The sequence below is a fragment of the Hemitrygon akajei genome, chromosome 9, assembly GCF_048418815.1.
Source record: "Hemitrygon akajei chromosome 9, sHemAka1.3, whole genome shotgun sequence".
NCBI classification, from domain to species: domain Eukaryota; kingdom Metazoa; phylum Chordata; class Chondrichthyes; order Myliobatiformes; family Dasyatidae; genus Hemitrygon; species Hemitrygon akajei.
Window position 1 is genome coordinate 52,575,603 of NC_133132.1, and position 24,439 is coordinate 52,600,041.

A 24,439-nucleotide genomic window follows, 5' to 3' on the forward strand; every position below is an offset into this window, starting at 1 on the left:
TTGTAATAAGTTAATGATTATTATAGTTAATAATTAGTTAATAATTATTATAGATTATAATAATCTATATATTGTATATGTGCTTGTCATTAATTCTTGCCCCCAGAACTACCTTTTCTCCTTTTATAATTTTTTTTAACCTCTTAAAGCCATTCTCAGTCTTTGGGGCAACTATCAAGAATTAAATCATGCCTTTTTAACAGCTTGCCAAACAAACTAATTTTTAAAAAATTACGTTTCATGGTTTCTCTTTTTATTGAATAGCAAAAGCCACTTACATTTCCAATACATTAAACTATGAACCAAATTTTGTACCTTGTGCCTAGCTACCAAAAAGTTTTGCCTCTTTATTAAGCTTATTGTGTGTTTGTAACTTTAGAACCAATCTGGCTGAAGGATTAAAAGTTATTGTCAAGGAAATAAAAAGAAATCACCTGCTAAAGACTGGGGGAATTAAATATGAAGTCAAAGTAAGAGTAGATATGCATCATGAAACAAGGCAATGGCATTTCATCAAAGTTAAGTACTGGAGATATTGCATGTCTGCTGTTGCATTGGAAGGTGTTATGTGAAGCAGTGTCGAGGTCTGTGGAGATAAAACGGAACATTCTGGAGATAATTATCCCTTCAAAATGATCTTACCTGGTGATGCTATCGACTTGTCATGCTAGAGTTTGTGGATGATGATGTCAAGGTGAATACAGCCCTTCTGGTCTGTAGGAGATTGGGTGAATGCTGAAAAGTGAAAAGTCAAACAGCTGTGGTTGAGGATTCTGATAACTATAGTTGAGTGAAAGCCATAGTTGATTGGGGAAAAAAAGCCAAAAATCAAAGCAATTAGATTGTTTGTCCTCTCCCTTACCTTTCCCTTGCAATTTGAAGCTTGATTTTTGGCTAATTTTCCTGGGTTGTTTGGTTTTTTTTGGAATGAAATATTAACCCAAAGCACTGTTTGGTAACTGAGGGACATGTACAAGATACAAAGGTTTGAACTGGATTATCAGTAATAGTTCAATCCATTACCCTACCCAGTATTTATTACTCATTTAAAGAAAATCAGGTCATATTCTCATTTTGAGCTTCTATTAATCATTGCCAATGACTGAAATGTTAACAAATCTCGATGTAAAATTTGCTCAGGATTCTGGGTGATGAGTTAAATGATCACCTTCTGTATTTTCCCTATCAACATATCTGATCTCAAAATGATCCTATTTAGTTAGTTACTTTGACTTAAATTTTGTAGTTTGAGGTTCAAATCATTTTACATATTCAGTGTTCAATAATTGAATTATCCTTTGCAGTAATGGTATCGATGCAAAGTTCTCATGGATTCATCTCGGCAACTGAATTTCCATTGATGATTGTAAGTATGAAGTATCTGTTGTGCTGGTAATTACTGCATGTGCAGACATTCCATGCTTCCGGTTCTTTTGTGTATTAAGTAATTATCATGTCTTGCATAAAATGCCATTTTGTAAGATTATTTAGTAAATGTGGATTTTGGCTTGTTTTGCTGAATGTCAGTTTGGACATTGTGATATCCTTGAAGAACAAAATAACATTTCTGCCTGTTATTGTAGACAAACATAATTATGATGCCTGAAACATTAAGAAACCTCAACCTCCAAGCTTTCCACACATACATTGAATTCCTCTCAATGTTTATAGGCCATTATCTCAATGAAACTGTGGTATTGGCTATCTATTTCCTTGTGTCTTTTACCTCACTAAGTGCCACTTGATCCCAAGCAAACCCAATTCTTACTTGCTGATGCAATAGATTTACTTTTACAGGAGTCAGAAATGCAATCTCCTCCTTCACTATTTTTTTCCGAATAATGAAAGCATGGTATTTGCTTTCACATAAGTCCCTTCCTTTGGTTGCTAAGCTCTTCCCTATATTTGTTATGTTTAATTTGGTGTTTGTGTTTAAATTTTTGCCTTGTGTTCTTAGTCAATTATTCTGATTTTTAATTTCCCCCCACAGTTTTATATGGTAATGTGCATCATATACATAATTTACGGAATCTTTTGGCTTTTCTGGTCTGCGTGTTATTGGAAAGATTTGTTGAGGATCCAGTTCTGGATAGCTGGAGTGATTTTTCTTGGAATGCTGGAAAAAGCTGTATTCTATGCAGAATATCAGAACACAAATATTCGTGGAACATCTGGTATGTTTAGTTCATGATCTGCTTCATAAATGAAAGTGGTTTGATGTCATTAAGTGTTAAAGAGAAGATGTTAACAACTTGAAAGCATAAACAAATAAAATAATCATCCAGTTTGAATCTGTTCTTGAAATGTGATACATTCAAACTGAACAGTCTCAAATGCATCTTTGTTACTTGATATTCAACAGAAAAATTATATTGACATAAACCAAGGTATGTTTTTTCATCTTAAACGGGAGAGGTTTATCTAAGTTTCGCTTTTAGCAATGAGTGTTTGTAGGAGGATAAAAGAAACTAATCTTTACAAAAATTTCTGATTTTCTGGAGCTCTTTGATTCTCAGTTTCATCAATAGTGAATATGTCCATCTAAAATTTTGAGATGTAATTAAATATGCTGATGGCATTTCCATTTTGCAAGAAAAATTGCAAGTATTGTTTTCTGTGTCTAAACTCCAGTTTAATTCACATCTTACATTAATGAAATTCTATGCCATTCAAGTTCTGTTAAAATGAGATGTGTATTACACTCAGAACATGAGCGCTGAGCACGTTATTCAATAGGTACGGTTCATCAAGGTTACCACATTCATTCATTCCTTGCTGCTTTCATTGAAATGGAATTTGTATTCCATGACATCTCTTAATTGTTAAAACACCGCACAAGAGCACACCAAGACTTTGTAAAACTTGTGACTCACTGCAGAAATTGTGTTCATTTTTTAAAAATTACATTTGAGTTGGAGGTCAGTCTGATCTAGTAGAACAAATGTTATAAAATTAATTTGTTGTGGGATTTACTTGCTACTGGTTTTTTATTCACATATCATAATTGAAGAATCAACGTTCCTTGAAAAGTTTGTCACAAATTAGCAAATTAACTACATCTTGAGGCTTGCTGGTCTATGTATCAGTAGGTGGTGTTTGAAAGTATCTCTCTTCCTTCTGAATATTTCCTCTTGTTTGTTATGCTGAACCTGACGTCCAGTTACTGTATCCCTACTTCACGGTGCTATGGTATGTTTATGGCATAAAGCCTCTATTTTTGAGTAAACTATTTTTAAATGTCCACAATAATTTGGTAAGGAAAGTTTAAGATGCCTGATTATATTTTTTTCTTACAGTGCAAGGTCTTCTGGTCTTTGCAGAACTTATTTCTGCTTTGAAAAGAACATTGGCTCGGCTCCTTGTGATCATTGTAAGCTTGGGATATGGAATAGTTAAGTGAGTATTTACTCAACCTTTCATTTGGAGCACGGTATTCTTAGAAAGATCTTTCAGGTGGTTTTAGATGTTTAAACTGGCATCGATTTCACTTCATTTTTGTGTATGGTTTTCTAGATTGCCATTATCACAGTGAGGAAAAATGCCCTTATTTTTCAGTCTTAAAGGACCCAGCTCTAACTTTAAGATTTTACTCTTGTGTTCCCCACCCAAGGGAATATTTTCTCTCCAATTTAATAATTGAATCATGGGATTGTACAACTTAAAAACAGACCCTTTGGCCCAACTCATCATACCGAACAAGTTGTCTTCTGGAGCTATTGCAATTTAATAAATATCTTTCCTGAGTCCCTTGGGATTTTTCATTTTTGTTGATCCTTAAGCTGCAAGAGTCATACACTCATGAAAACTCTATCAATCCTTCATTTTCCTTCTCCAAATTTCTAAGTTAACTTTATATGTCCTTGAGTAACTTCAGACAACACACACAAAATGCTGGTGGAACACAGCAGGCCGGGCAGCATCTATAAGGAGAAGCACTGTCATCGAAGGGTCTCGGCCTGAAACGTCAACGGTGCTTCTCCTTATAGATGCTGCCTGGCCTGCTGTGTTCCACCAGTATTTTGTGTGTGTTGTTTGAATTTCCAGCATCTGCGGATTTCCTCGTGTTTGCTCCTTGAGTAATTTGTTCAGTTCTATGTGAAAATTTCTACCATCCTTGAGAAATTTCTTTCTGTAGTGATTGGAACTATTGCCAGTATATGCATTGTTACTGGGTTGTATCTAGAACTTCCAGCTTGAATCCTGTCTGTACAGTTATGTTTTTTTCTACTACTTTAGCTGTAGGTTGATTTATATAGCTACAGATACATCAGGTTCAGATCACACTGTTTCCTCCTATCTGGTGTTGCTTTATTATTGCCACATGTACCGTGATAGAGAAGACTTGTCTTGTATTCTGTTGGTACAGATCAAACCATTACACAATGCACTGAGGTTTTTAAAAAAAAAACAATAACGCAGTGTAAAGTGTAATAGCTACACATTGCACTGCAGGTAAGCAATAAAATGTAAGATCATAGATTGCAAGGTCAAGAGTCCAATTTTTTTGTACTAGGAAACTATTTAATAGTCTTATTACAGCGGGGTAGAAGCTGATCTTGAGCCTGGTGCTATGTGCTTTCAGACTTCTGTATCTTATGTCTGATGGGAGAGGGGAAAAGATAGTGTGTCAGGGTGGATGCTGGCTGTTTTACTGAGGCAGTAAAGTACAGACAGTGTTCATGAAGGGGAAGCAGGTTCCAGTGATGTCCACAACTCTCAGCTTGTGGTCACGGGCAGAATAGTTGGCAAATCGGATGCTTTCTTTGATACATTGATTTAAAGACTGGTAAGGGACATCAGGAATATGCCTAACTTCTTTAACGTCCTGAGGAAGTAAAGATGTGGTGAGCTTTGACTGTGGCATCTATGTGGCTGGACCAGTACAAGCTATAGGTGATGTAAGAGATGGAACCCATCAAACTCTGCACCATTGATGTAAACAGGAGTATGCGCACCAGCAGCCTTCCTGAAGTCAATGATCAGCTCTTTGTTTTGCTGTTAATAATGAAAAGGTTATTTTACCAAGTTCTCCATCTCCTTCCTATACACCGTTGTTTTTCAAGATGCAGCCCACTTTAGTAGTATCATCTACAAACTTGTCAATGAACTTGGAGCACAGTCTGGCTATGCAATTGGTTGTGTACTGTAGAGTAGGGGGTGATCAGTGTTTAGAATAATTGTGATAGAGTTGTAGATGTCTAACCTTGCTGTTTGTGGGCTCTCGATCAGGAACCCAGGGATCCATCTGTAGAAGGATGTGCTGACATGCAGGTCTCAGAGTTTCAGTTTACTAGGAATTATAGTTTTAAATCAAAGCTGTTAATAAACCTTGTCTAACTTGGGTGTCTTCACTGTTCAGATGCGCCAGAGATGACTGTAGAGTCAGGGAAATGGTGTTCACTGTAAACCAATTTCAACAGTAGAGGAGTTGCAGTGCGTGGAGATTTTGGATTAGTGCAGTTTTGCACCTGAGATCTCAAGAAAAAAAATCAGCATGATCTTGAACAGTGCAGAAATGAAGAGGCCCATTGTTCAATTTCGTATATTCACATTACCTAAAAATAAAGTAAATGTGCACCTCCTCTATCTGTTTACAGGCCTCGATTAGGCACAGTAATGCACAGAGTGATTGGCTTGGGAGGCCTCTACCTGGCTTTTGCAGCTGTTGAAGGAGTTTTGAGAATTACTGGGGTAAAGTAAAATCTAATTTCAAAACCTTTCACTTAAAGGGTTTGCAGAATTTTTGTTTATGCGCGTTCTCAAAAGTGACTTCTCTTGTTTACGTGGGTCTGTGGTATTTAGTGCATCAAGAAACTAAACAGAATGCTAAACTGCCTAATTAGGTTAGCAGGCCTTCTATCAGAGGAAGAACGTGCCACATCTTTTGTCCATTTTTTAGTCTTGATGATAGCAATTAAAAAATTAAAAGCCTCCAAGAACCAAACTGATTCATAGCAAGAATATGAATAAATTATTAGTGGAATTTGCATCTTCAGCTTTGGAATTGGCCTCGGGGGTACTAAATGATGTTAAGCAGAATAGAAATGTTAAATGAATTAGTTTGAGAACATAAAGGTTGAAAATAGTAAAATCTAAATTTAGGATTGCTACAAGTTCAAGTCATGATTTGCATAGAATGGGCTTACATTTGCGAAAACACAATTTTAACAATTGGATACTATTATAGGAATCTAAGTCAGACTTAAGACTGTAAGATATACGAGCAGAAGCAGGCCATTTGGCCCATCGAATCTGCTCCACCTTTCAATCATGGGCTGATCCAATTCTTCCAGTCATCCCTACTCCCCTGCCTTCTCCCCATACCCTATGATGCCCTGGATAATCAAGAACCTATCTATCTTGCCTTAAATGCACCCAATGACTTGGCATCCACAGCTGCTCATGTCAACAAATTCCACAGATTTACCACCCTCTGACTAAAGTAATTTCTCCGCATATCTGTTCTAAATCGACGTCCTTCAATCCTGAAGTCATGCCCATTTGTTCTAGACTCCCCTACCATGAGAAATAATCTGTTTGGGCCTTTTAACATTTGGAATGTTTCTATGAAATTCCCCCCCCCCCCCCCCAATCATTCTCATGAATTCCAGGGGATACAGCCCAAGAGCTGCCAGATGTTTCTTGTACGGTAACCCTTCATTCCTGGAATCATTGTCACGAATTTTCTCTTAACCCTCTCCAATGTCAGTATATCTTTTAAAATGAGTCCAAATCTGCACACACAACTCTCGAGTGTGGTCTCATGAGTACCCTCTTAAACCTCAACATCACACCCCTGCTCTTATATTCTATACCTCTAGAAATGAGTGCCAACATTGCATTCCCCTTCATCACTGACTCAGCCTGAAGGTTAACCTTTGTTTAGTGTATTCTGCACAAGGACTCCTAAGTCCCTTTGCATATTTGCATTTTGAATTATCTTCCCCATATAAATAAGTCTGCCCGTTTATTTCTTCCACCACAGTGCATGACCACACACTTTGCAACATCGTATTTCATTTGCCACTTCTTTGCCCATTCCCCTAAACTATCAAAGTCTCTCTGCAGGCTCTCTGTTTCCTCAACACGACCTGCTCCTCCACCTATCTTTGTATCATCGGCAAATTTAGCCACAAATTCATTTATGCTATAGTCCATATCATTGACATACATTGTAAAAAAAAAAGCAGCGATTCCAACACCGACCCCTGTGGAACTCCACTGGTAACGTGCAGCCAGCCAGAATAGGATGCCTTTATTCCCACTCTCTGTTTTCTGCCAATCAGCCAATGCTCCACCCACGCTAGTAACTTCCCTGTAGTTCCATGGGCTCTTATCTTGCTAAGCAGCCTCTTGTGCGGCACCTTGTCAAAGATCTTATGAAAATCCAAGTACACCACATCTACTGCATCTCCTTTGTCTATCCTGCCTGTAATTTCCTACAAAAAAAATTGCAGAAGGTTAGTCGGGCAGGATTTTCCTTTCAGGCCAAAGCCAGAATGGTTTCCTATTTTGTTATATGCCTCCAGGTACTCTGTAATTTCATCTCTAACAATTGATTCCAACAACTTCCCAACCACTGATGTCAGATTAATTGGTCCATAGTTTCCTTTCTGCTGCCTCCCACCCTTCTTAAATAGCAAAGTAATATTTGCAATTTTCCACTCATCTGGTACAATGCCAGAATCTATCGATTCTTGAAAGATCATTGTTAATGCCTCCACAATCTCTCCATCTACTTCCATCATGTCCAGGAGATTTATCCACCTTCAGACCATTAAGCTTCCTGAGCACTTTCTCAGTCGTAATTCTCACTGCACATTCTTTACTTCCCTGACACTCTTGAATGTCCTGTTTTCTGCAGATGTCTTCCACTGTGAAGATTGTTGCAAAATACGCATTCGGTTCCTCTGCCATCTCTGCGTCTCTCATTTCAATATTTCCAGTGCCATTTTTCTATTGGTCCTATATCTACCCTCAACTCTCTTTTACCCTTATATGCTTAAAGCTTTTATCATCTTCTTTGATATTAGTTCCTAGCTTCCTTTCATAATACATCTTTTCCTTCCTAATGACCTTCTTAGTTTCCTTCTGCAAGTTTTTAAAAAGCTTCCCAATCCTCTATCTTCCCACTAGCTTTGGCTTCCTTGCTCTGGCTTCACTTGTCAGCCACGGTGGTGTCCTTATTCCATTCAAAAATTTCTTTTTATTTGGAATATATCTGTCTTGCACTTCCCTCATTTTTCACAGAAACTCCAGCCATTGCTGCTTTGCTGTCCTTCCTGCTGGTGTCTCTTTCCATTAACCTTGGCCAGATCCCCTCTCATGCCATTGTAATTTCCTTTATTCCACTGAAACACCAACACATGATTGATGGTTTCATAAAATGATTCTTGGTGGGATAGTTGGGACCCAGATGTCACTTATTAGGGTGGTATGTTACATGCCACAGCTCTTGTATACGTTGCCTCTCCTGAAGGGAAAGGAGACTGGGAAAGAGCTGTTACTGGAAGTTTTTATGGAAGTTGTGTAGCTGCCTGTCTGCTGATTTCTTACCCGGGTATATGCAGAAATTTAATTCCAGATTCTCTATCTTTTAACCTAAAATCTTAATTTGGTCTACTAGGATTAGTAAGTAGTCCAACATTTAGATTGATATTAATTGTTACTTTTTCATACCAGTGTAACTAGTTTTCAGAAAAAGTAATTTTTTTTCCTCTCTAACACTGCAGGATCGAAGAAGTGTTCCAGTCTTGGTTGCTGATATATTTTTAGCATTAATCGATTCCTGTTTTGTCTGGTTCATATCCTTCTCAAGTTCCCTATGTTTTCTCGAAAGATACAGATCTTTAGCTGAAAAATTCTGTATAGGAGAACATAGGCTGAAAATTCATGTTCAGTAACTGTATAATTGTTTTCAGACCTGGTGACCTTTATAGTAGCTAGACAGCAACATTATTTGTGCAACAATTTTGTATTTAATCTTCATTTTAAGCTGCTGCTTTTCTATTCTGTTCTCTTTGTTGCTATTCATTTTATTTTTCCCTTAGTAAGATCTGCTTTGCTGGTTTGCCACATCAATCAGTTTACATGTAATTAGCTGCTTTTATCTTGTTTGCTGTCTTCCTCTAACTGGACTCCTTTAATATTTAACAGGAAAGGAAATCTGATCTCAACTCTTGATCAATATCCCCCTTGGCTTTGCTTGATATAGGCTTGTATTGGTGAATATCCTTTATAAATAGCAGCTTCAGTGTAATATCAGATTCACAAGTCCTACCTACACCACACCAGCATCTGACTGCTCACTAATTAAACTGATTGCAAAGCAGAAGTTATTTAAATTGTATTATAAGATAGCAATACAGTTTCGATTTTTATTTTTAGTAACCAAAAGTAGAATATAATGCAACTTAATAAGATGCAAAATTATCTTTAGCAAACACCACAAGGCAGGGTTTTTCCACAAAGTTTGCCTGTGGTTTCTTACACAAGTGTGCATAATTCTTTTGAATGAAAAATACAGGTCGACCTTCACTAATCCGACTACCTGTAATCCAGTTCCTTCGATAATCCGACACTGATTTAAAATTTTCCACGCAACTGTAATTTCAAATTTCCTGGGCCACCGTACCAATCTGCTGCGCATTGTTTTGGTTGCACTAGATCTGTTCACGTGTTGGCACGCTCTTGTGAGCACAGACAGGCGGTTCCTGCTTGTTTTCCTGCATTTATTAATATTTGTGTGTGCACCCACCAATGGCGGGAGAGCTGGCGCGCACTGGGTCAGTCCGCCTTCTCGCCTGCCGGCCGGCGCTCCTTTCTCTTCTACCTACAACCTCAGATCAGATGTGGCGACCCACTGAATTTAAGCATATTTCTTAGTGGAGGAAAAGAAACTAGCGAGGATTCCCTCAGTAACTGCGAGTGAAAAGGGAAGAGCCCAGCGCAGAAACCCCACACTTGCAGGCATATAACTTTGCCTGAAGGTATATTAAATGTCTCGTTTTAGAAACAGTGCTCAACTGTGTGTAAATTAATTCCTGTACATTTACCTGTACCCTTTATTTTATCTGTGCCTGCACAGTATATTACTTTATTAAAATTTCACTTTCTACTCATGTAATATTTCTGTTTCATTGTTATCTAACTTTTACTGATTTACATGATATTTTAAAAGTACGATGAGGCAGTTAGCTATTGCTTAATGTGATCCTGTAATTCGGCATTTTCACTAATCAGGCACTCCTCAGGTGCAATGGTGTCGGATTATAGAAGGTCGATCTGTACTTGATTCTGTTGAATGTAGTATGGTCCAAGTATTTTTTTTTTAACATTTTTTTATTAGTTTTTCAAAACATTTTACAAATTAAAAACCCCAAATCCCAATGAGGAGCATTAATACAGTGCAAAATTAAGCGTACAATAACAATATGCTACAAAGGAAGAGAATTTAACAAAAAAGCACCTAAATTAAAGACAAGTAAGCTTAGTGTCCTCCCCAAGCCCCAAAACACAAGATAAAAAACAACAACTCCAGACCGACCACAACACAGTATAAAGAGTATAGGTCAGGACAGTCAAACTCCCAGACTGTGAATACACTTAGCAGCAGAGGATAATAATGCCTGCTACCAGGAAAAAAAAAGGGAGCTGAAAGCAAGGGACCGATAAGAAGAAAAAAAAACCCTAGTCAGGAGGAAGGTTATGAAAGTACTCAATAAAAGGTCCCCAGACCTTATGGAACTTTAGATCCGAATTGAGAACTGAATAATGAATTTTTTCAAGGTCCAAGCAGGCCATAATGTCGTTAAGGGTCCAAGTATTTAACTAAACATACAATTATCCACTTGCAAAAATGAAGAGAATTAGATTAGTAAACTTCCACAACATTGTCACATTATAAAAAGCAGAGCCATTTTAGAGTACTGATAGTTATTGGGTTTATAATGGCAGTTTGAAATATTTTGCTATTGGACACAAGCCATATTCAGGCAAGTTCTAATCTCTCAATCCAGAGAGGTCAGATTCCTGTGTTAAAGTTTCAGGCATGTTTATAAATTAATTCCTTACATGAATTCATGTACAGTGATATCAGACACAAGCTGCACAGAGTTATTACCTAACTTTACTACCGTACTTTCCTTTATTTATCTTTATAGCAATAAATGTCATGTATTTTAATATCTAAAAAGTTGTGCAAAATATTTTCCTCCCTGTATGGTCTTTCAGAATTGAGAATGGCTTCCACTCTGATACTGGGGTAACTGATAAGACCAATGTGGGAATTACAAATAGGGTGGTAGGAGCCTTATGGGAGACATTTGGGCAGTTGATGAAATTGTATACTGCTTTAGCTATTTGTTCACGACTTCTCTGTGCTCCAGGTGAATTGAAGTGAGGTTTTCAATACATCCTGAATGTTTCTGCTCTAAGTGTGATGGCCCAAGGATTTCCAGAAGTCAGTGGAGTCTTTGCTGTTTTATCAGAGACTTTGAACACAAACCTGAATCATTTTCTCTCTCCGCTTCGTAATCCCTTCCTATTGATGGAGTTTGGAAAAGTGTTTGTTTTGAGAGTCTACGAATGAACATGTAAATGATGTGACCTGCCCAATGGGAACCAACTTGGCTCTCCATGCTGGAGATATTGGCCTGGGAGAGACAGCTGCTGTTTCTCTATCTCTCTAGTGGATATTTAGGATTTTGCAGAGATAGCATCGCTGTTCTCTTTCCAGTGCCTTGATCTACCAGCCACAGATGTTCTAGAACTCAAGCATATCGAAAGACAGGGATCACTGTTGCCTGATGAACCATGAGCATTCCACTAAATTAGAGATGTTTGTTTTGAAGCATGTTTTTCCTCAGTCAACCAAAAACTTTGCTGGAAGATTGGAAGTGAAAAATTTTTGTGATCTCTTTGTCTTCACTAAGACATGGCTGCCAAGAAGTACAAAGTTCCATGTTTTCTAGGTCAAAATATTTCACCAGAGCTACAAAAGTGTTTTAAATTGCAGATGAGGAGGGATGCTCAGAGCAGTGGAATGTCTGTGATTGGATTGAGACTAAGCTTGTACTCATGACAATGGGTTTTAATGAGAGCAGTTAAAAAGGAAAAGAAAGAAAACATGAAAGTTAGAACAAAGCAGTTGCTGGAACTCCAGCAGATCAGGCAGCTTCCATGGAGAGAGCAAATCTGATTTGATATTCTAGTTGGATTACATTACATCAGAACAAGAGAGTTTTGCTCATGCAGGTGCACTGGAATTAAATCCAGAATTGAATATTAAAGGCTGTAAGGTGCTTTTGTAGCTGTTAGGATGTAGTTCCTCAAGCTTCCTTTGGGTTTTGTTGGAATGATATTGGAGACCAAAGATTAGGATCAGAGTGAGAATTCGTGACTATTAAACTAGGCAGGACTTTGGCTCTTGGCCTTGATGGCTTCTGTGTTTCCATTCACGTGTTAGGTAGTAGGCAGCTGTCGATCCCAGGGGATCTTGGATTTGTACCTCCGGCAGACTGTGTCCTCTCCAGGGTACAAGCCTGGAGGGAAGATTTGAAGAAACAGCTGGTTCCCCTCCTCCATGTCACTGATATTGTCCAAGGGAAGAGCAAATGACAATACAGCTTGGCACTAGTGTCATTGCAGAGGTTGTCACAGTGAAGTTGTAAGCAACATCAAACTGCCTTAGAGACCCCGGCTCCAGATTTCTTCCTTGGGGTTTACTCCCGAAGCCTTTCCCATGGCCGCCAGGCAGCGGAGGTTTAAAATCAGAGTTTTCCTTCTAGGTGGGCTGCCGTCCAAGGCTTACGAGCCCCACCTCCCTGAAGCAACTGGTTTTGAGACGCCAGTGGTCTCCCTTTGGCCCTTCTCTTGTCAGTTGAAACAGTTCCGCCGGGCCTAGTAGCTAAGCCATGCGTGAACGCCAAAAGTTAAACTTGATTGTCAGAGGCTGTTAGTAACACATGCCATTTAGAGCACTTTCTCGGTAGTGGGAGCTTATCTCCACTATCACCCCACCTATGACAACCTTAAGAACCACGTATTAGGTGCCCAAGTAAAATAATTGCTCATCTGTGAAATTGGTTTTAGTGAATGGTGGTATAGATTTAAGTACATTTCCATCTTGTCTATAGTGATTATATTGCTTTTTAAAAATCTCTTAATTTGAAATTTGAAAATGTTCTCCTTAACTTTTGCTACATATTTGTCAGCCTGGCTCAAACAATTAAAACATTAAAATTAAGGAAAAATACAGTGAAACTTTCACTATACAGACATTTTACCAATACATTAATTTTGGCAATAATAGGTAAGTCACTTTTAGTACATCCGAGTTATTGAAATGAATAGACTAATTTTCCTTTGTTAATGCGTGTCTTTGATTTACAGCATCAGTTGGGTTTATGATATGGACAACAAAGAAGTTCAGGTTGACGCCATGTCAGTCAGTAAGTTGCTAAAATGTTTCATTAATACTTTTTGCTGTGGACTGGCTGTTAGCCTTTTAGAAATGCTGTGTTCTAAGTCTTTATCAATTGCAGTTTCAAAATGTTACAGGGTTTACAATACATAATCAAACTGATCTTGATTCCCAGTGTAGTTGGTGGTCTTAATGGAGTGACTGTTAATAATCCTGAAAAAATGCTGTGCTGCTTAGTCCCACTGTGTTAAATAGCATTAATATTTGATCATAATTCCTTTGGTCTTCAAAATTGTAACACTTTTCCCCGATTGGCACTACTCCCAAAATATACATAAACATCTCTCCTTAAGAACTGGCAGTGTGAAAATACATCTGGTACCCCTAATTTGTCATGAATTCCACAGTAAAACTGTAGTCTTAAAACAATCTAATTAGCCAATTTTTCAATTTGCAGGATCTTGAAAAATAATATACTGTGACGCTCAGAGGGTTGTCAGGGGGTGTCGTCATTGACTGCCTGTCCCTGCATTTCTAATGATCAGTACTGTTTGTTGTTCTTGTGTTAAAATGCTTTTGTGGGATTATGGCGGGAAGTTCAGGTTCACTTATTGTTACATTTTAGCTTGGGTTATACAGTTATTTGCTTGTGTATTTGTGGGTCACCCTAACTGTAACTGGGGTGTGTGATGGTCACCTCCCCCGTCAGTGTGAGACAGGTGGGTTCTCTCTCCAGGTCATGGTGCCTGGTCTGATTTCAAAGGGAGCTTTACAGTGCAAACATACTTTAGAACTTTAAAGTCTGCATTAGATGCTGAACATTTTGCAAAAATTCAAGTTGCAGTGGCAGCATTAAAATCACATGGGCAGTGATCTACTTTATTTACTAAAATTTGTTGCTTAGCAGACATCCACAGACGTTCAAACCTCCTTTCGGTTCTGGAATGTAGCAAATTTTAACTGCATTATAACATTAACAGGATTGGATGGAACTATGGGTTGATGATGCTTTCTGGAGATTGCTCTTCTCTGTCATTCTATTAGTTATAATGTTCCTCTGGAGACCATCAGCAAATAATCAGAGGTAAGCATTTTTTAATAATTTTCATAAATATGTGAAATATTTATTTCTCCTCCGACTTGACTTCCCTTAGTTCTGTTGCCTGTGTCTAGTTGTAGGCAGCCAGTTTGTTCTAAGAACAAGGGAAATAGGAGTAGAAGTAGGTCTTCTAGCAGTTGAGTCTTCTGTCATTCAAGAAATTATCTGATCCAATCTACTTCAATGCTATTTTGTGGCTCTGTCTTCAAATCTGATTCCTCTAATATCAATCTCTATGTCAGTGACTGAGACTCTATAGCCCTCGGGAATAGAGAATTCCAACAATTTGCCACCTGAGTGAAGAAATTCTCACTTTAATCTTAAATGGCCTTCTTAGTTGCTGATTCCAGCCAGGGACATCTTTTTTCTCTGCCTACCAATATCAATGAGGATTTCTTTGTTCACCATACTTTACCTCTGCTATATCAGAAACATCGTCCCACCAGTCCAGTGAATCTTTGTATACCATCTGTAGCAAGTACGTTCTTAAAATTTTTACAGCACTCCCTGCATAGGAAATAAATCTTTTTCTCATGTTTAAATGACAGCTGGGAAAGATGTGAGGGAATCTGGTTATCCTGTTCATTCTTTTGTTGTTAGCTCGGGCATAGAGGAAGGTCAAACACTTAAAAGGTATACAGGCTCTTTGGTCCAATCAGTCTATACCGAACACAGTACCTACCTGCTAGTCCCAATTACCTACACCCTGCATTCAGCCCACACCCTTCCAATGTATTTATCCAATTGCCTGTACCTGCCTCAACCACTTCCTCTGGCAGCTCAATCCATATACTCACCATCCTCTGCTTGAAAAATTTGCTCCTTGGGTCACTCTTAAATCTCACTGCTTTCAACCTAAATCTTTGTCCCTTAATTTTGGATTCCTATCTTGGGTAAAAATTTAGCATCCACTTTATATATGCTTCTCGTGATTTTAAACTCCTAACGTAAGATCGCCCCATCATTCTCTTGCAATCCAAGGAATAAAGACCTAGGCTGGCCATCCTCTTCCTATAACTCAAGTCCTGTAGTCCTGGCAACATCTTCATAAATCTTTTATAAACACTGTTTATAGTAGTGACTGAAATTGTACAGGTCCTCCAAGTACAGCATCACTAACAACTGTACAACTACAGCATTAACAGAATCAGGTATACCTCTGACATGCATTGTAAAATTTGTTGTTTTGCGGCATCAGTACATTGCAATACATAAACAATAAATTATGATAGACATGTTAAATGTAGTGCAAAAAGTGAGGGGGGAAATAGGGATAGTGCTCATAGGCTCATTATCAATTCAGAAATCTGATAGCAGAGGGGAGGGAGGAAGCTGCTCCTGAAACATTTAGTGTGTCTTCAACTCTTGTACCTTCTTGAGGGTAGCAGTGAGAAGAGGGGCATCCTGGATGATGGAGGTCCTTAATGATGGATGACACCTTTTTGAGGCACAGTCTTTTGAGGGTGTCCCAGATGCTAAGGAAGCTAGTGTTCATGATAGAGCTGGCTAAGTTTACACCTTTCTGCAGCTGTATCCAATCCTGTGCACTGCCTCCATAGCAAACAGTGATGCATCTGGTGCAAGTGCTCTCCATGGTACGTCAATTGAAATTTGCAAGGGTCCCATCTCCTACACTCATTACCCTGACTGAAGGCTAGTGTGCAAAACAACATCTGTTTCACCATTGTCTACCTGTAGCACTGCTTTCTACAAACTCTGCACCTGTGCTCCAAAATCTTCCTGTTGCAATGTACTCTTAGTGCCCAACCATTCATAGTTACTCCTGTGCCTGGTTTCAACAGAAACTATCTAAACTAAATTTCTTTCATAACTTGCCTGCCAATATTAATAGAACTCTGGCAATTGGCTTTAATTAATAAATTGATTTTTATCACAGCCCAGTGTTAGTTTTGGTGATTGAATTCATTTATAAACTACCATCGGATTTCTGTGTTAGTTAATGCTATTCATGGGTGTTATAAACCCTCAGTGCATAATTCATTAGTTTTTATATTTGAAAATGAGTTATACTATTTATGCATGTTTGAGATTTCACAGTGGAAGAAGCTTGACAAGAATATCACTTCCAAGCTGTGCTTGAAAGTCATGTCTTTAACAGAAACCTGATTTAAATTACCTTCTGTAATCATTTAAAAATCAGATGATAATAATTTGGGCTTTGGAGAATGAGACACATGAAGTTCCTATTTTTGATGCAATAACCACAGTAACATGGTGTAAGGTTGCAAACTTGCATTTCTATCTTGCTAGTTTCTGTGGTCACGCCTTATAAAGGTGAATGCCTGTGCTCACCCCACTACTGTAACTTTGCAGTGTTGAAGCTGCTGGCAGACATGTGAACATACTACTTTCAGACAACTTTTTTTACATCTAACTTTTCTACTTGTATTTTTTGACTTTGGCTTTTCCTTTTGTTTAACTTCAGATATGCATTTACCCCTCTTATTGATGACCCAGATGATGAAGTGAATGAACTGATTGCAGGAAACTTAGGTAAGTATGTATCTATACTTTGAATATCTTGTCTTTTATTCCATGTGCTCAGTGACCAGAAACTGTTTTAATTGTTGCCGATTATGGCCTCCATTCTTTACATGACACAATTCTGCAAACTGTTTCTAAAATATTAGTCAGGGTTGCTCTCAAACTGGTTTGTTGCAAAAATTATTGTATAGAAATTAACTATCTCAGTGGATTTTGAGGATGTGCAAGTTGACTGCTTTTTGACAGTATTCAAATATAAACTGGCTTGTCTATATTTTGTCCTTTTTTAAACAGTGACACAAGTAATTACTTTATTGATAATTATTTTTGTTTGTGTACTGTATGGTTTAGCTGATGGAATAAAGATGCGAGCAACCAAAACGGGGGCTAATGGATTAACAATACCATCTTCAAATTTGGTAAGTATTTTTCATTATGGACGCAATACTTGTCTGCATCTCATTTCTTTCAAGTTTAAATTATTACAAATATTTAACCTACTCCAGCTCTACACATCCTTTCATGTATGCTAATTCCTGTAGTAAAAGTATCTAGTCTTTTGTGCCCCACTTCACTTATCCACTGTTGATTATCCATTCAGCCATGCAGGATCAAAGATCTTGAATTCTGTTCCAAATCTTCCCAATCTCTAACTCTGCTCAATTAAGTGCACCTTAAAATCTTGAAATCTGGCTTTGTTAATTTTAGTCTGATCTATGTACAATATCTCTGAGGCATATTCAGAATTTTAATTGTATTGTGTGCTAAAGGAAGGATTTTTCTTTCAACTTCCCCACTGATTTTTCTTCAAAGTGCCCTACAACAAAGGTCTGAACAATCTTCAGGATTTAAAATTCAAATTTTTCAGAACATAGCATTCAGTTTGCTTATTACTGACCTTGCTTTAAAAAAATGTTGGTGATGAATAGTTTGGGCATGATGATAGATTGGGTCATGTTATAATGATGGTTTAAGGGGAGATCTTGCAAGCGAAGATTTGAGAAGAGGGAAGTACGTGAATCATCCATACAGAAATAGACTTAAAATAGATCAACAAATTGAGAGGAAAGGCAGGGGTTCCCATACTGGGGCTCATGACCTAAAGATTAAGAAACCCTGCTTTAAGGAAAGAAATGTGTGTGCTGATTATTCAGATTTAATGTCATTCTCACCCTTGGCCATAAGGCTCTATAATGAGTCAACCTATAGCCAGGGAGGTGATGACCCCCTTCTGTTAGACTGAGGTAACGTTTTTTATTCTTGCTTCTAATATTTGTACATCTGTGCACTGTGACACTGTACTTTCCTTTGGGATCAATGAAGTATCTCTCTATACCAATAAAATTCTTAATTTGTATTTTTATGAATTAAGTGTGTAACCCTCGGGTTCTGTTGGCTAGGGAGTCTAGGGAGGGCAATCTCTGGCCCTGCCAAATGGGTGAGATTGAGATGTGAGTCCACCCTTAACCCCCTCCGTTTGTGCAGATGCTGCGTGATTTGTTACCCTAGTACCACACAACAACAGGCAATACACCGCCTACAATTGAACAATTTAGCTTTATAATTAGACGACAGGGTTAGTGAAGAAAAAGCAAGGAAGGAAAAGGGCCCATTTTAATGAAACAGTCTCATGTGCACAAGTTGAAGCTCATGGATTCCCCTTTATCTCCCTGGCCTTCGGCGGGTCATGGCCCCGCTTCAGCATCTTCTCTCCTCATCTCCCACTGAACAAAAGACCCAGATCACCCTGGACCAGGCACACGACATGAAAACACCCTCCCATCATTGGATATTCCAAAGCACCCGTTACCTCTGACCATAACCCAAACACGGCTTCCACAGAAAGATTAAATGCTTTAAATAACAAAGGTGTCTTCAGAACAAATGGAATGTTGGTGATAGGGTGAAGATGAAGGCAAACCCAATGACAAATTGAGTTTAGCGGAGAGGAGATAGTCCTGTTACTTGCTGTTGATCTACAGACAGACATACTTTATTGATCCCAAGGGAATCAATTCTTACAGTTGCACCAACCAAGAATAGTGCAGAAATATAGCAATATAAAACCATAAATAAATAATAGGTAAATTATGTCAAGTGGAAATAAGTCCAGGACCAGCCTACTGGCTCAGGGTGTCTGACACTCCGAGGGAGGAGTTGTAAAGTTTGATGGCCGCAGGCAGGAATGACTTCCTATGATGCTCAGTGTTGCATCTTGGTGGAATGAGTCTCCGGCTGAATATACTCCTGTGCCTAACCAGTACATTATCTGGAGGAGCTATAAATAGGAGATAAGTGAGAAAAGAACTGACGCTGGAACTGAGAATATAGAACACTACACTTGTTAGAAATCTTCAGTAAAGGAATGCTGGAAATAACCAGCAAGCCAAGCAGTTTCAGTGGAGAAAGTGACATCTGAATTGATGTTGTAGGTTTAATATGGAAGTGTGTTTCTGTTTGAATGAAGCCCAATGTCAGCTTGAGGAACATCACCTCATCTTCGATGGAGGCAGGTTATTGGACGACATTGAATTAAATAATGCAGGGGTTCTCAACCTGAGGTCCATGGGATTTAAAAAGACTCGGAGCCCCTGATTTAAGATGACTTGTGGTTACGGTTTGTGTTAGAACAGTTGAGTCCTGATAAGGCCAGCAACCTGCAACATTTAATCAACTTTTCTTTCCATGATCCTTGTTTGACTTGCTGGATATTTCCAGCACTTTGTCGGATTTCCAGCAACTGTATCTTTGTAGTTTCAGTAATTTTTATTCTTCGCTCTAGTTAGACCTCCAAATAGCTCAGCAAACATTTAATCAAATCACCACTGCCTCTGACTTTCTTTGTCTCCACTCTTAACTCAGATGATTCTTTTATTCTCTCCACTCCTTTCCCCGCTCTGCAATTTAAAACATGCTTATTTTGTACTTTTGAAAGGTCAGCAAGCTGAATTGGTAACTGTTTCCCTCTCCACAAATGCTCTTTAATGCACTGTTTATTTCGAGCATTTTCTAAGTTTAATTTCAGATTTCTAGCACTTTTTTCTTTCTATTGACTTCACGATTTATTTTTAATGCATAATAAGGATGAAGATTTAAAGTGGGTAGAAGACAACATCCCTTCTATAACAGATGTGTAAGTATCAGCATTTTATTATCTCTGCAGTTTATTATCTGTAATATAATCTTTTGAATGTTTGTGTTCCATTAAACATTTTGTACTTTGCCTCAGTGTACCATGCACTGCAATTTCCTGGTGACAGCCATAAACAGTTCCTATGCCTCATCTGCTCGTTCTTAATGCATTAACTAAACAAAAGTGCAATTGCGACCAAAGATATCATGTTTTATTGAACTGAATTATTTATTGTAATTCTATAAGCATATTGAATGAACAGTTTAATTGTTAATTTGATTCTTCATGACCGCTCCCTGGGTTCAGTTTGATCTTTGGATTTTCTGTTGCTTATCAGAAGACCAACTCGGGTGTTGGTCTTCTCCCCACCCTACACAAGCAAAAGAAGACCAGTTTCTTCTTGGAGTTCGTTTCAATGCACAAATTCACTTATATACTTTTATGTATTTTTCTTTGTACTAAATTTAACTAAGCATTAAAGGCAAAATTCTTCCAATTAGTGCTTGCTGTTTAGTTGCAATCCATTTGAGATGTACTGCTAATCCAGTACCCCATCCTCCCAACATAGTTAAATTCTCTATATTGTTTTAAATGCTATGTATTATTATTACAAATTATCTCATGCGTTTAAAGACAATGCAGAAACTGGGCCAGGGTAAGTTTCAGGGGAGCAAAAGGAATTTGCACCTGTGAATGAGACGTGGAACTCTCAGGATTTCTGAAGACACTTGGCAGATTATCAGAATTTTACTGTTTTCTCATTTTCATCGAGTATGTTTGTAACAGGGTTATTGACGATGGCTAATAGAACTTTTTGCTCTTTCAGTGCTCTTCCTATGTTACTGGATTCAGATGAAGTAAGTATGCACCACCTGGAGGATTCACTAAATCTGATTCAACTCAGCCAGTTTTAGAGCCTTGTCTCACCTGCTTTGTCATTAAGTTGGCTGTATTGTCATAGGTGTTTGTTTATCTGCACAGTGCAATAGATGGCAAATGCTCGGCTGCAGCTTGTCTTGGTAATTACTGTGCGTCAATACCCAAGTCATTTGAACTTGCTGCTGCAATACATCAGGTCGCACCATACTTGGCAATCTTTTCTGCAAACCATTCACTGCACTGAGTGTGTATAGTGTAGGACAAGTATTTTCCTGCGCTTGTAGAATATAAAAGCAAGTAATGTGGAGACTTTATAAAGCACTGGTGAAGCTTCACTTAAGAGTATTATTGAGTAGTCTTGAGGCCCCTTAGAAAGAATGTGCTGAACCTGGAGAGGGTTCAAAGGAGGTTCATGTAAATGATTCCAGGATTGAACAGCTTGTCATATAGAGCGTTTGATGGCTCTGGGCCTGGATTCACTAGAATTCAGAAGAATGAGAAGTGACCTCATTGAAACCCATCGCATGGTGAAAGCCCTTGATAAAGTGGATATGGAGATGATGTTTCCTCCGGTGGGAGAGTCTAAGACCAGAGGACACAGCCTCAGAATACAGGGGTGTCTTTTAGAACAGAGATGAGGAATTTCTTTAGCCAGAGAGTGGTGAATCTGTGGAATTCTTTGCCACAGGCAGCTGTGAGGCCAAGTCTTTATATTTGGTTGATAGATTCTTGATTGGTCAGGGCATGAAGGGATACACGGAGAAGACAAGAGACTGGACCCGAGAGGAAATTGGATCAGCCATGATGAAATTGCAGAGCTCACTTGATGAGCCAAATGGTCTAATTCTGCTCTGATATCTTTTGGTCGAGGAAATGTTCTGCATAGAATCAAGAACCTGGTTAAATTTTTTTGGCTGATTGATGTGCATCAGGAATCCAGAGTTATTCTCAAATGAGAGAATCTGCAGATGCTGGAGATCCAAGCAACGCACAAAATGCTAGAGACATTGGAAAAAAAAAGTTGAATTTCCCCATGGGGATGAATAAAGTATCTATCTATCTATCTATCTATCTAGAGGAACTCGGCAGGCCAGGCAGCATCTATGGAAAAGGGTATTGCCAATGTTTCAGGCTAAGACCCTTCAGCAGAACTAGAGAGGGAGAAAGATGAGTCAGAGTAGGTGTGGGGAGGGGAGGGAGAAACACAAGGTGATAGGTGAAATGGGGAGGGATGAGGTAAAGAGCTGGGAAGCAGATTGGTGACAGTGATACAGGGCTGGAGATGGGAGAAGAGGAGAGAGAGGAGCACCAGAGGGAGGCAATGAGCAGGCAAGGAGATAAGGTGAGAGGGAAAAGGGGATGGGGAATGGTGAGGGGTAGGGCATTACTGGAAGTTCAAGAAATCGATGTTTATGCCATCAGGTTGGAGGCTGCCCAGACAAGATATAAGGTGTTGCTCCTCCAACCTGAGTGTGGCCTCATTACGACAGTAGAGGAGGCCAAGGAATGACATGTCGGACTGGGAAGTGGAATTAAAATGAGTGGCCACCTGGAGATCCTGCTTTTTCTGGCAGACAGCATAGGTGCTCGGTGAAGCAGTTTTCCAATCTACGTTGGATCTCACCAATATACAGGAGGCCACACAAGGCGCACCAGATTCAGTAGATGACCCCAACAGGCTCACTGGTGAAGTGTCTCCTCACCTGGAAGGACAGTTTGGGACCCTGAACGGTAGTGAGGGGGGAAGATTACTCTATCTTGCTGTTATGTGCTTGTGATTACAGATTAGAAAGCAAATTTTAGTAATGACATAAACACATTGTTCTCTTTTCAAATTAGGAAATAATGACAATCAAATATGAAATGTCCAAGATGGAGTGAAGATTGTGTGGAATTTGTATGTATTTTACTGAGAAACTCGCTTTGCAGTGCTGTGACTAAGCATCTGTGCAGCGTTTGCACAAAGGACAATGAAGGAAGAAGTGACACAGATTGCTGGAGCACTGGCACCACACGGGCACTAAGTGCTTGTTTACTTCATGTGCAGTTCTCACAGCTGACTTACAAACTTGTTTTGAAATTAAGGTGGAAGATCATGCAACAGAAAATTCAGGATACGGGACTGCAAATGAGCTTTGCTTCGATTTTCTATCATAGTAGGAGACTTCATTTTTCCATAATTCATCCTTCCCCCTTCCTCCCATCCTGTAATAGAAAATAGTATGATTTAATGCAGATTTAGAATTTTGTCCATTAAACCAGCGTACGTCTAGTGTTGGAAGTTTCCCTCTACAGTTCCATGAGAGTTTTAATTTCATAGATCTACTTTTGGCATTGTCTATTCCTAAGAATATTTGCACACAGCATACTGTATGAATCAATTCTAAATACAGTTGCCTTTTTATTTTAATTGTAGAGGTGAATATATTATGAATATAATATATTGCTGTAGGAGCACTAGAATCTTTTATTTTGGTTTAAAATAAAAAGAGATTGTTACAGTTGACCAAATCTAGACTACAGAGTGCACTTGAAGAGTGATTCTCTATTTCTATTGACTGTGTACAGTACTCCATTTAATACAGTGATCCTATATTGAAATATTTGTATCATAAATATCCAAGTTGGTAAATCGAATCTTTCCATGTGAATTAGAGGGAGTGTTAGGACCCTTAAATGATGTTTGATGACAAAACTATTTTGTGAATTGATTTATAACACTACCTTTGATATGTTTTTTATTTATTAAATTCCTTGTGAACTTTGTCATTTTTAAAAATCTATTAGAATTGCACACTTGCATCAATGTGGTTAAAGAGCACAAATTAAGTGATCATTTGATCTGACGGCATGCAAATACCTTGTTACCTTTGTTGAAATAAAAGTAACAGCACTTGTCACAGTTTTTTGACACCTTTTAAACAAGGATATTAAAAATATTTAAGGTCTTTCTATATGTTTAGATTTTGTCGTAAAGAATGTTTTCCATTAAACCAGCCTCCATCTAGTGTACAAATAGTGTGAGCTTCTGTCAACAGGATCTGGGAATACAGATCCATAATTCCTGGAGTAGTATCATAGGGTAGATAGGGTCATAAAGAGAGCTTTTGGCACATTGGCCTTCATAAATTAGGGCATTGAGTATAGGAGTTGGTGTATTATGAAGTTTTATAAGATGTTGAAGCTGAATTTTGGGTATTGTGTGTAGTTCTGGTCATGTACCTACAGAAAAGATTTTAATAAACTTGGAGCGCAGAAAAAAATTACAAGGTTGTTTCTGGGACTTGAGGTGAGTTAGAGGAAAAGTTCAATATGCGTGTATTTCCTGGCATGTAAGAGAATGAGGGGAAATCTTATAGAGAGCTCTACAGAATTGAGGGGTATAGATAGGGTAAATACA

The 24,439-nt window shown here is 38.4% G+C and overlaps 1 protein-coding gene across 1 annotated transcript in view; it reads left to right on the forward strand.

Annotated features, from left to right (window-relative positions):
• The window catches only part of tmem87b (transmembrane protein 87B), a 52,732-nt gene extending 28,791 nt beyond the window's left edge, over window positions 1–23,941 (forward strand). Inside the window, exons 9-21 of the mRNA XM_073055967.1 lie at window positions 1,305–1,366; window positions 1,991–2,174; window positions 3,297–3,396; window positions 5,598–5,691; window positions 8,733–8,803; window positions 13,203–13,312; window positions 13,393–13,451; window positions 14,404–14,507; window positions 16,969–17,036; window positions 17,379–17,446; window positions 20,111–20,160; window positions 20,987–21,017; window positions 22,879–23,941. Coding sequence (XP_072912068.1) covers window positions 1,305–1,366; window positions 1,991–2,174; window positions 3,297–3,396; window positions 5,598–5,691; window positions 8,733–8,803; window positions 13,203–13,312; window positions 13,393–13,451; window positions 14,404–14,507; window positions 16,969–17,036; window positions 17,379–17,446; window positions 20,111–20,160; window positions 20,987–21,017; window positions 22,879–22,920 — 1,043 coding nt within the window. The 3' untranslated portion in view covers window positions 22,921–23,941. The remainder of the gene's footprint in view (window positions 1–1,304; window positions 1,367–1,990; window positions 2,175–3,296; window positions 3,397–5,597; window positions 5,692–8,732; window positions 8,804–13,202; window positions 13,313–13,392; window positions 13,452–14,403; window positions 14,508–16,968; window positions 17,037–17,378; window positions 17,447–20,110; window positions 20,161–20,986; window positions 21,018–22,878) is intronic.
• The last annotated feature ends 498 nt before the right edge of the window (window positions 23,942–24,439 follow it).